Below are 12225 nucleotides of genomic sequence, written 5' to 3' on the forward strand. Positions count from 1 at the left end.
CAAAAGAAACTACTAACACACTTTTCTGCTTTCTCCCTTTCTAAATTACAAAGCAAAAAAAGAATGCTAAACTATAATTGTGAGACTCTTTTCTTTTCTTGTTGTATATTATGGTTAAATTTTAATAACAATTCTCTCTAATCTTGTTTAATACCACCAGCACCAGCGGTTTCAGCGCTTTCAACAGAGGCTTTATCGGTTTGAACACCACCAGCACCAGTTAATGCTTCTAAGAATCCTGGAGCTGATTTGAATGGTCTTTTCAAATCACCAGAAGCTGGAACACCAAATAAATAAATTTTGACAATGTTTGATTCCAAGGCACTTTTCAAAGATGAAATACTTTGCATAAACAATGGGTTGGTATATTTCATGTATAAATGCATAAATCCCATCATGGCTAATCCTGTAAATATACCTTTAATTTGTTGGTTGACTTGTTGTAAATCGTATTCCTTAACAGTGGTGACAACAGCTCTTGGTTCGGTTTGACCAGACATTGGGTTAGCTGGTTCAACGTATTTTAAAGTGGTCAAGTCATTCTTGGCATTAATCTTGTATCTAACCAAGAAGTAAATCAAAAATGTTAAAACTTGACATCCAATATAAGCGGCTCTGGTGTAGAACAAAACAGTTGGATCTTCAAAATCTAATTTTTTGGCTACTTGCATCAAAACAAGCATGATGACGATATTGGAAACAGCAGGATTCATGGCTCGAGTAGATATTAACGACAAAGATGGGATAGTTCAAACAAGTACAAGAAAAAAATACAAATTGTTGAAAAAAAAAAAAAAAAAAAAAGAGAATTGTTGAAAAACTTGCAGAAAGGCAAAAAAAAAAAAAAAAAAAAAAAAAAGAAAAAGATCCAGAAAATGTCCGATGCTGATGAGAATGTCGTAATGTGTTGATATTTTAAAGAAGGACACGCCGCCAATTGGAAAAAAAAAAGTGAAGGAGGAGAATTTCCGTTACGACATACACTATCATTCGTATATATCTCACACGACTACTGCTACTACTACTACTATATACATAATAATTTTTATTTTTATGCTAATAAACTGTCTTCATCGAATGAAACATCACCAAATTCCCAACAACCCAAATGGTTGGATTTAGCTTCACGTTGAGCAGCTATCAATTCAGTAACATACTCTTTAACTGCCGGTTTAACAACCTTGTTGTCAACAATAGCCCAACCATCTTGAACAAGTTGTTTATTGATGGTGTACGAAGAGTCTTTCAAACTTTGTTCGGCATCATATAATACACCTTCGTATTCAGCATCGGAACCTCCAGGTAATGCACTGATAACCAATTTCTTATCGTAAACCAAATCTTCTAATGCATAAATACTATCGGTCAAATAGTCAGTTGGTTTAGATGGAGGTAATCTCAAATTTTGCAATGTGGTAGTGTGTGCAAAAATAGGATATTGAGAAATTCCAAATTTTTCTGGTAATGAACGTAAAGAGCTCAATGGAACTTTGTCAATGTTTCCAAAATCCAAATGTTTCACTTCGTATTTACCAGTGGATTTATCGAAATTGATCACTTTGGCACGATAGAATTTACCATTTTCACTAAACTTGGCAGATACCAAATCATTCTTTTTAGGAGGTTTAACCAAATTAAATGGTAAATCACTAGAAGATTGTGATGCACTTGGCATTTGATTATGAAATTGTTGGAATGCTTGTTTGAATTGAGCAAATTTTTGGGTAGTTGTTGCATCCAAGAAATGGAAAGATAATACACCAGTGTTTGGTTCAACATCAACAACTTCAATATCAAAGAATTTTGGTTTAGATGCAGCAAGATTGACAGATTCTAATTTAGCAGTTGATTCTGCCAACTCTTTTTCAACTTTTGCAGGATCATAATCACTCCAAATACCTTTTCTGGCGGTTCTAGCTTCGTCTTCAGCTTTAATCAATGCATTGGCGGCAGGGTTGGAATTGACAGCAAACTCATGAATCTTCACTAAACCTTGTTCCAATAACTGTTGTTGAATTGGAGACAAGGCATTAGCATTAGGATATAAATTACCAATGAATCCTCCTAATTTATCGGTATCATAAATTTCAAATTCGACAGGTCTTTGCAAAAATCTTTTATTCAAATATTTGACACCTTCTTCATTTAAAGAATCATTCTTGTTATTAGACAATCCCCCCAAAATTAAAGTCAATTTCAATCCTTCCTTTGGATTAAATAATTTAACACGACTAATAGAGGGAATAAACTCAACATAATACCCACTGATTCTTCCCTTTTGTTTAAATCCATTGAAAAAAGTTTTGGCTTTAGTGAAATTCTCAGAAGCATCGATTATTCTCGTACCAACAGTAAGAACTTTGTTCAAATCTCCATAAATACCCTTTTTGGATGATTTTTTAGCTTCTTCTTCTAATTCAATTAATTTATCCCAATTCATTGAACGTTCATGTTGAGTGGCCTTATTATGTTTGATAACAGTGGCAAACCCATTGCTAATGATCAATTCGGAAAGATCAGTGTTTCCAAATTTAAAACTGACTAACAACCTGGCTTCTAAACCTAGATCTTTGTTAGCATCTCTGTACCCATCAATATATAATGTACCTTGTTTCCCAATCACTTGGTTTCTAACAAATTCTCTTGCAGTGGCAACCAATGCTTGTTGTTTAGCAGAATCAGTGGTAACGGTCGTATCATTTGGTTTTGGTGCTCTAACTGATGCCAATTGAACGGTGACTTCTTCGTCAGAATGTGGTAATCTGATCAACAAAGTATCAGCATTGATGACTTTAGCGATAGTGACATTTTCAATTGTGTTGCCTGGTTTCAATTTGGACCCTGAAGTTCCTGGTACGGATTTTCTTGCAATAGTGGCATTGGCATAGATTCCCTTGCCCAATGCCTTGGCAGTTTGTTCTGCCTTTCTTAAAATGCTCATAGTGCTAGCTCCTACTAAAGTGGATTGCCAATCAACTACTTCAGCATAACCCAATTCCAATAATTTCTCATGGATATTGTTACCAGAAGGATGATTTATAATAGCAATTGGAACCCCAGTTTGACTTTCTCCGATAATTGAACAAGTCAATTCTGCTTTGGTAGTTAATAACTTGTCTTCAACAAACTGTTTGGCTTGTTGGGCAACTTTGACAATGTGTTGAGGTTGTGTGGTGTCATCAGTTCTTGGAGTTTTCAATCCTGCTAATAATAGAGTAGACTGTGCTTGTTGTTTTTTATTCAAAATTAAACGCCCCACAACTCTATCTCCACTAATGACTTTTTCAACAATTACCTTTACCGGAGTTTTCTGGGATTTTGAAATAATGTCTTCAGTGAGCGAGACAGTTTCCACTGGTTTGACTTTGTCAGACCATAATCCAACTTGTTTTATTCTGGCTCCATTTTCAATTTCCTTCAATTCATAAATGTAATCATCGGTATCAGCATTCACATTATCTCTTAATTTAACATAACCTTGAGTTAATAAATATTCAATCAAAGATTTGAAAATTGGAGATGAAATATCACCAAATTCTCTATTAGCAATCTTGGCAGAAACTTTGAATTTGATCTCTTTACCAATTAATAATTGACGTAAGTATTCTTTTGATTGGAATTCATCAATTGGTCTAACGTGTTCTAAAGTGAGAAGTCTTTCTGGAGGTGGGAATTGAGAAGTTTTTGATGGTGTTAAAACAACTGAGTCTCCACTCAAAACATTCTTAACTTTTGCTACAAACACTGACATTTCTTAATTGGGAGTTTCGTGTTAAAATTTAATGATTTAAAAAAAAAAAAAAAAGAAAATGAGTGAAAAATTTCAATTGTATTTATGGGTTTGATCTTGGTGGAGAGAGTGGAAAAAAGAAAAAATTACAAAACTTATTGTGGATGTTGTTGCGTTGTCCACAACAAACAATAAACAAATAACAAATAACAGATTTGGCTGGAAGAGATTATTCTTTTTTCTCCCTCGCTCTCCTTTCGTGGCACGAGACTATTGGTCGACCTATTGGTATCAATTGGATGTGCATGAGTCGACGTAATGAAATCAGCCCATAATACCACTTATTCTTTATCAGTGTAATGTCATTTTGAAGATAATATCGTAATTTACACATTTCGTATATTCCCATTCTAAATATTGGGTGAGTGGGCAGCAGTAATGATGACATATCTTGGGTATCACACGAGGAGGTATCAAATCTCCCAACAAAGATTTCCAAAGGCGAAACGACGACGACGACCACCCAAAAAAAAAAAAAAAAAAAAAAAAAATGATTCACTCACACATCAGAAACACAAATATTGGATCACTTTTTTCTTTAGTATCACCTACCAATATTTAATTCCCAACTTATGCCCCCACGTTCCACTGCTCAAAAACGTTTACTAAAAGAGTATCAACAATTATCAAGGGATCCACCACCTGGAATAATAGCAGGGCCAGTGAGTGAAGATAATTTATACAAATGGGAATGTTTTTTAGAAGGACCATCTGATACCCCATATGAAAATGGCGTATTCCCTGCTGTTTTGACTTTCCCCAAGGATTATCCATTATCTCCACCGACATTAAAGTTTGATCCACCATTGTTGCATCCAAACATTTATGCTGATGGTACTGTTTGTATTTCGATTTTACATCCTCCTGGAGAAGATCCAAATCAATATGAACGCCCAGAAGAAAGATGGTCACCAGTGCAAAGTATTGAAAAGATTTTGTTGAGTGTTATGTCTATGCTTGCAGAACCTAATCCCGAAAGTGGGGCTAACATCGATGCTTGTAAATTATGGAGAGATAATCGTACCGAATATAATCGACAAATTAGACAACATGTCAAAGAGTCATTAGGACTCTAGATTAAGTTAACAAGTCTGAGTTATTTAGGTATGGGATTTTATTTTTTGTTGGTTTTGATGATGATGTTGTTGTTGATGAAACATTTGTAGATATAATAAATAACTTCTTTTGGATTGGATAGTAACGTTTTGTAAAACTGTGTGTTTGAATCTAAGATGCCAGAGATAAAGATTTGTTTAATTTACTGTGAAATACTGGTCAAATTCTTACAAATATTGGAAAATATACAGCCATAAAAAAATAATCTGATTTCAAAAACTGAAAGCAAAGAGTGGTATGATGGTTTTGGTTTAAATATTATTGAGGAATAACAGTTCTATCATGCCATGAAGTTGACAATGCTGTTATTCATAAATCAAGTTACAATTATCAAGAATTGGTACCAGTAACGTAAATTATTGTTTGGAGTTGAGTGCACTACCATGTTGGGGGGGGGGAAATACGCATAAAAAAAAAAGCTGTTGCAGCCATAAACGCATATTCTCATTCAGTATTCGTTAAGGGTTTGCTAGTTTACATCTCACCAATGCAAATAACAGAGACAGTTTTATACAACTAACTAGTTAAAACATCTATTGAAATCAAATTGTACTATTTAATTTTCTTGATATTCATAACAAGCTTGGAAAAAGTCAATTTCCAATTCAAGACATTTTACAAATGATTTTTCACAAATATTAAAATCTTCCTTAGTTTTAACCACTCTTTCAACTTCATTGTGCAAAAATTGAACCCATTTAGTAAAATCAAGACCATAATGTAAATTTATCCATTCTTGATATTTATAAGGTAAATCAGATGGAATTGCTTTTCTGGCAATATTGTATTCAGCCCAACCAAGATATACTTTTTCCATAGTATACATAAAAGTAATGATTTCAACATAAGAATTGGATTCAAAAGTTAAATATTGTAAATATTTAATATATTGTTGAACTTTGACAAGTGTCAAATTTTCTTCTTTTAAATTTATCACCACTTTGATCAAATCTTCATTTTGTTCAAGTTCTTTTAAAGTCTTGATAAAATAATCATTTTCATCAGTAGATACAAATCCAATTTGTTTCCCCAAAATGATTGCTGATTTCGGATCATCACAATATGCTAAAGTTTTACCAAATAAATTGAGTCCAATTTGGAAAAATTTAAGATCTTGATTTAAATAGGTGAATAATTTATAATCAGCAAGAGTTCCTTCACATAATTCATTTGTCAAGGGATGAGAAATTGATTGCAAAAACAAATCTTGGTGCACTTTGAGAAGTTTATCGATAGTTGACATCGATTATAGTGATTAGCTAAAATAGTGGTAAAAAAAAAAAAAAAAAAGGGAAACAAACCGAAAATAGGAAACACTATTTAAATAAATCAAGTTATAAGTATTATGTAGTCTTAGGTTTTAAAATCTAAGAGTATCAGCTTATTCAATTACTTATTTAATATCATAAATCAAGGACAAAGGAAAAGGAAAAGGGAAGGGGAGAGGGAAAAAAAAAAAAAAAAAACCTCCGGTATTAATAATTAATTATTATGCGCTAAGGATTCCCTCTCATTATTGATTGATAGTAAGCATATATAAATGAATAGTTGTAAGTCAATATCTACATAAAAATGCTTTAAGCTTCTTTTCTTTAATTTGGAGAAAATTCAGAATAATAATCATAGACTTAATTCTAAATGGAGGTTGCAACTGGTAAAGATTCAATTGTTTCTCAAGATATAGTTTCATCAAATGAAACAGATATTCATCATAAAACTCCCAAGTATATCAATTGGATTTATAATTTGGACAAATGGGGGGTCGAAGTCAGAGGAATTGAAAGAGTGAGTGAACAAGAACGAATTGAGCTTGGTCAAAAGATCCCTACATGGCATTTGTTTATACAAACTCTTGGTCTTTGGTGGTCTGCATGTGGAGGACTTACTACAATGTCATCATTTTTTTTACCTACACTTTTATATGGATTGAATTTACGTGATGCAATGATTAGTGGGTTCATAGGAATGATTATTGGTTGTCTTGTCCCTGCTTATAGTTCCACAATGGGACCAAAATCTGGTTGTCGACAAATGGTCACGGCAAGATTTTTATTTGGACAATGGGGGGTCAAGTTTGTGGCCCTTATTTGTATTGTTGGTGGTATTGGATGGTCAGTGGTCAATTGTGTATTGGGTGGTCAAATGCTTCTTGCCATAAATCATAATATTTCATTGGCAGTAGGCATTGTTGTTATTGCAATAATTAGTTTAATTGTTGCAATTTTTGGGATCAAAGTGTTATTAAAATTCCAAACGATTTTTTCAATCCCAATTTTCATTGCTAGTATATTGTTTTATGTTGTTGTTTGTCAAAAAGCTAATTATATCATTGAATCAAATAAAATGATAAATGATGCTGGCTATTCAAAAGTGACTTCAAGAGGTAATTGGCTCAGTTATTTTTCTCTTTGTTATTCAGTCACGGCCACTTGGGGTAGTGGTGCTGCTGATTATTATATATTATACCCTGCAAGTACTCCCTCATATCAAATATTCTTAATCACATTTTTGGGTATTGCTGTACCATCAACATTTGTTGCTATAGCGGGGACAATATGTGGTAATGTTGCATTGTCATACCAACCATGGAATGATGCTTACAATGAATATGGTGTGGGTGGGTTAATTGTGGGGACATTTTCACATTGGGGGAAGTTTGGAAAATTTGTTGCTGTGTTGTTATATATTTCCTTGATTTGTAACAATATTATGAACACTTATTCAGTTGCATTTGAATTTCAATTAATCGATCTGAGATTAACATATGTTCCTCGATGGATATGGGCTACTATAGTCACGGTCATTTATCTTGTTTTATCGGTGTGTGGTCGATATCATTTCCTGACGATTTTAAGCAATTTCTTACCAATGTTAGGATATTGGATCACCATGTATATTGTATTATTATTAGAAGAAAATTTGATTTTCAGGTCTTCTTTCAAAGTTAGAAAATTACACGAACGTGAGTTTGATGGAGATTATAAACAAATGTACAATTGGATGAATTGGAATAAACCTAAAGGTAGGACATTGGGATTTGCTGCTTGTCTTGCATTTCTTTGTGGATGTGCTGGAGCAATTATTGGCATGAACCAGGTTTATTATAAAGGTCCTATTGCAAAGAAAGTTGGGGAGTATGGTGCTGATTTAGGTATGTGGATTTCATTTGGATTTACTGCTATAACATATCCAGTATTTAGATATATTGAGTTAAGATTATTGAAGAAATAGAGAAAATTAACAATCAAATAAGTTACGAAAAGATTCTGATTTGTTGTTTAATTGGATCTCCTTCCTCGGTTATCAGATACATTACTTGAATAGGTAGCATGTGCGGCTGACAAAAATGTTTCCTTTTTAAGAACCGTAGAAACAAAAAAAAAAAAAAAAAAAAAAAAAAGAAACGTTGCTTGTGTACGTGTGTGTATCATCTGCGTGCGTGTGGTGAGTGAAGTGAAAAAAAAAAAAAAAAAAAAAATTTTTTTGATCCTCATCATCATCATCATCATTTCTTTTAACCCTTATCTTTTTATAGAATTTCTTTCTTTTCTTTGTAGGTGCATACCACAATATTATTATAGACAATGTCTAAGTCTTTTGACGATTTCATAAAACAGCAAAAGCAACAACAAGCCAAACCAAAAGGGTTTGGTTATAGAAATAACAACTACAACAATAATCAAGGAGGAGGTTATAATTATAATCAAGCATATGGTAATGCACCAACATTTCAACCAGGAAACCAACAATTTCAATATCAAGGAGGGTATAACCAAGGATATAATCAAGGATTTAACCAACAGTATCAATATCAAGGACAAGGACAAGGACAAGGCTACAATCAAGGATATAATTCCAATAATAGATATAACAACAATTATAATAACACTAACCAAAGTTCTACCATTTCAACCCCAGTAGAATCATTACCAACTAGTGGAAGAAGTACTCCTAATCCAAATGCATCAACCACTTCATTAACGTCATTAAATACTGCTCTTGCTAAATTGAATGTTTCTAATATTCCTTTTGAAGAGAATTTAAGTAATATTGAAAAAGCCACCAAAATAGCTGAAATTAGACCAGAAGTTGAAACCATTATTAAAATAATTGATGAACAAGAAGATTTATCGATTATTAATGAATGGAAATTGAATGAAATTTTGAAATCTTTATTGAAACCGAAAAGTCCTGCATTAGTTAAAGAAGCAGCATTATTAATCATTCAACAATTGGCAAGTAAATTTGGTGGTCAAACTCCTAAAGAAGCTTATTTATTACAATTTTTAAGTACTGCTTATGATATGTTTATTGATAAAGATAAAAATGTTGTTAAGGCTGCTAAATCTGCTACTGATACATTATTTGGAATTTATCCTATAGAAGCATTAGGATCAATTGTTTTAGATGAATTTTTAAATATTTTTAAATCGGGAGCTAAATGGAATTCTAAAGTTGCAGCATTAAACAATTTTGATAAATTAATTGATGATGTACCAGCAGATATTTTAGAAATGAAATTTATTGATGTTGTACCTGTTTTAACTGATTTATCTACTGATTTTAAACCAGAATTAGCTAAAGCTGGTATTACAACTTTGAAAAAATTTGTTCAAGTTTTAGATAATTTGGATTTACAAAACAAATATGATTTAATTGTTGATACTTTAGCTGATCCACAAAAAGTTACTGATTGTATCAAGAATTTATCTTCTGTGACATTTGTAGCTGAAGTCACAGAACCAGCATTATCATTATTAGTACCGATTTTAGATAAATCATTGAAAATGTCATCATCATCAAATGAACAATTAAGACAAACAGTTATGGTTACAGAAAATTTAACCAGATTAGTTAATAACAAAAGAGAAATTGAAAAATTCATTCCAATTTTATTACCTGGTGTAGAAAAAGTTGTCAACAATGCTTCATTACCAGAAGTTAGAGAATTGGCCAGTAAAGCTTTAAAAGTTTTAAAAGATGCTGAAAATGAACAAAGTGATGGTAAATTCCATGGAAGAATTACTCTTGAACAAGCAGAAAAATTTTATATTGAAGATATTCCTGATGAAGATTATCAACAACCAATTGAATTATTGAAAGATGATATTTTGAAAAAATATTTATCAACCATTTTACAAGTTGATGCTCATGTCAATGATTGGAAACGTTTACAAGAATATTTAATGATGGCCACTAATAATGAAAATTATTCCCAATTAGTAGTTAATCATGTCAAAAATTTATTTAACCCTGAATCAGCTACAGATAATGATAATGATGATGGAGCTATTATTATTGTTGATGCAGATTTTTCTTTAGCATATGGTACTCGTATGTTATTAAACAAAACAAAATTAAGATTATTGAAAGGACATAGATATGGATTATGTGGTAGAAATGGTGCTGGTAAATCAACTTTAATGAGAGCAATTTCTAAAGGTCAATTAGAAGGATTTCCTACTGCTGATGAATTGAAAACATGTTTTGTTGAACATAAATTACAAGGATCTGAAGCTGATATGGATTTAGTTAGTTTTATTGGTCTGGATCCAGAATTATCTAATGTTGGAAGTGAAGAAATTGAACAAGCTTTGAAAAATGTTGGATTTCCTGATGAAAGATTACAACAACAAGTAGGATCATTATCAGGAGGTTGGAAAATGAAATTAGAATTAGCAAGAGCAATGTTAATGAAAGCTGATGTTTTATTATTGGATGAACCTACCAATCATTTAGATGTTGTTAATGTCAAATGGTTACAAGATTATTTAGTAGAAAATACTGAAATTACTTCATTAATTGTTTCTCATGATTCAAAATTTTTAGATGCTGTTTGTACTGATATTATTCATTATGAAAATAAAAAATTGGCTTATTATAAAGGAAATTTATCAGAATTTGTTAAAATTAAACCTGAAGGTAAATCATATTATACATTGACTGATTCAAATGTTAAAATGGCATTCCCACCACCAGGGATTTTAACTGGAGTTAAATCAAATACTAGAGCTGTTGCTAGAATGTCTAATGTTACATTTACTTATCCTGGTGCTGATAAACCATCATTAAAAAATGTTTCATGTTCATTATCATTATCATCAAGAGTTGCTATATTAGGTCCAAATGGTGCTGGTAAATCAACTTTAATAAAATTATTAACTGCTGAATTAGTACCACAAGAAGGTAAAGTTGAAAAACATCCAAATTTAAGAATTGGTTATATTGCTCAACATGCATTACAACATGTTGAACAACATAAAGAAAAAACTGCTAATCAATATTTACAATGGCGTTATAGATTTGGTGATGATCGTGAAGTTTTATTAAAAGAAAGTAGAAAAGTATCTGAAGAAGAACAAGAAATGATGAAAAAAGAAATTGATATTGATGATGGTAGAGGTAAAAGAACAATTGAAGCATTAGTTGGTAGACAAAAATTGAAAAAATCATTTCAATATGAAGTGAAATGGAAATATTGGTTACCTAAATATAATTCTTGGGTACCAAAAGAAGTTTTACTTGAACATGGATTTGATAAATTGATTCAAAAATTTGATGATCATGAAGCTTCAAGAGAAGGATTAGGATATAGAGAATTAACTCCTTCAGTGATTCGTAAACATTTTGAAGATGTTGGATTGGATGGTGATATTGCTGATCATACTCCAATGGGATCATTATCTGGTGGTCAATTAGTTAAAGTGGTTATTGCTGGTGCCATGTGGAATAATCCTCATTTATTGGTGTTGGATGAACCAACAAATTATCTTGATCGTGATTCATTAGGTGGATTAGCTGTGGCAATTAGAGAATGGAATGGTGGAGTAGTTATGATTTCTCATAACAATGAATTTGTTGGAGCATTATGTCCTGAACAATGGCATGTAGAAAATGGAGAAGTGATTCAAAAAGGAACAGTTGCTGTTGATTCTAAAAGATTTGAAGATCAAGGTGGTGATACATCTTCTAAAGAAAGTACACCTGGCCCTGTTCCTGTCCCTGTCCCTGTCCCAGAACCAATTAAAAAGAGAGCTGATGATGATGATTCTCCTGCTAATATTAAAGTTAGAACAAGAAAGAAGAAAATGACAAGAAATGAAAAGAAAGCTCAAGCAGAAAGAAGAAGATTAAGATATATTGAATGGTTAAGTTCACCTAAAGGGACACCAAAACCAGTGGATACTGATGATGAAGAAGAATAGATGTAGTATATAGAAAGAAAGAAAGAAAAGTAGTCATTTAATTAGAGTATAATATTGTAAGAGTAATAATATAATATGTTCAATGAATTCTTTGGTTAATTGGTTAGTTGGTTA

The 12225-nt window shown here is 32.0% G+C and overlaps 6 protein-coding genes across 6 annotated transcripts; 3 read left to right on the forward strand and 3 right to left on the reverse strand. All coding sequences in view use genetic code 12, as the record gives it.

The window, feature by feature from the left end:
• Nucleotides 1-137: 137 nt before the first annotated feature.
• CD36_34655 (inorganic phosphate transporter, putative) lies at nt 138-713 on the reverse strand (the record flags this gene model as incomplete). The annotated part of the gene is made up of 1 exon (XM_002422359.1): nt 138-713. The coding sequence occupies one exon, from the start codon at nt 711-713 to the stop codon at nt 138-140; it is 576 nt and encodes a 191-aa protein (XP_002422404.1).
• Nucleotides 714-1051: 338 nt separating this feature from the next.
• Nucleotides 1052-3751, reverse strand: CD36_34660 (transcription factor (Snd1/p100), putative; the record flags this gene model as incomplete). The annotated part of the gene is made up of 1 exon (XM_002422360.1): nt 1052-3751. The coding sequence occupies one exon, from the start codon at nt 3749-3751 to the stop codon at nt 1052-1054; it is 2700 nt and encodes an 899-aa protein (XP_002422405.1).
• Nucleotides 3752-4362: 611 nt separating this feature from the next.
• Nucleotides 4363-4866, forward strand: CD36_34665 (ubiquitin carrier protein, putative; the record flags this gene model as incomplete). Its single annotated transcript, XM_002422361.1, has 1 exon — nt 4363-4866. The coding sequence occupies one exon, from the start codon at nt 4363-4365 to the stop codon at nt 4864-4866; it is 504 nt and encodes a 167-aa protein (XP_002422406.1).
• A 596-nt stretch (nt 4867-5462) lies between these two features.
• On the reverse strand, nt 5463-6149 carry CD36_34667 (protein Pet18 homologue, putative; the record flags this gene model as incomplete). Its single annotated transcript, XM_002422362.1, has 1 exon — nt 5463-6149. One exon carries the CDS (start codon nt 6147-6149, stop codon nt 5463-5465), a length of 687 nt encoding a protein of 228 aa, XP_002422407.1.
• Nucleotides 6150-6544: 395 nt separating this feature from the next.
• On the forward strand, nt 6545-8137 carry CD36_34670 (purine-cytosine permease, putative; the record flags this gene model as incomplete). Its single annotated transcript, XM_002422363.1, has 1 exon — nt 6545-8137. The coding sequence occupies one exon, from the start codon at nt 6545-6547 to the stop codon at nt 8135-8137; it is 1593 nt and encodes a 530-aa protein (XP_002422408.1).
• Nucleotides 8138-8490: 353 nt separating this feature from the next.
• On the forward strand, nt 8491-12111 carry CD36_34680 ([NU+] prion formation protein, putative; the record flags this gene model as incomplete). Its single annotated transcript, XM_002422364.1, has 1 exon — nt 8491-12111. One exon carries the CDS (start codon nt 8491-8493, stop codon nt 12109-12111), a length of 3621 nt encoding a protein of 1206 aa, XP_002422409.1.
• Between the last annotated feature and the right edge of the window lie 114 nt (nt 12112-12225).

Source organism: Candida dubliniensis, chromosome R (assembly GCF_000026945.1).
Source record: "Candida dubliniensis CD36 chromosome R, complete sequence".
Classification (NCBI taxonomy): Eukaryota; Fungi; Ascomycota; class Pichiomycetes; order Serinales; family Debaryomycetaceae; genus Candida; species Candida dubliniensis.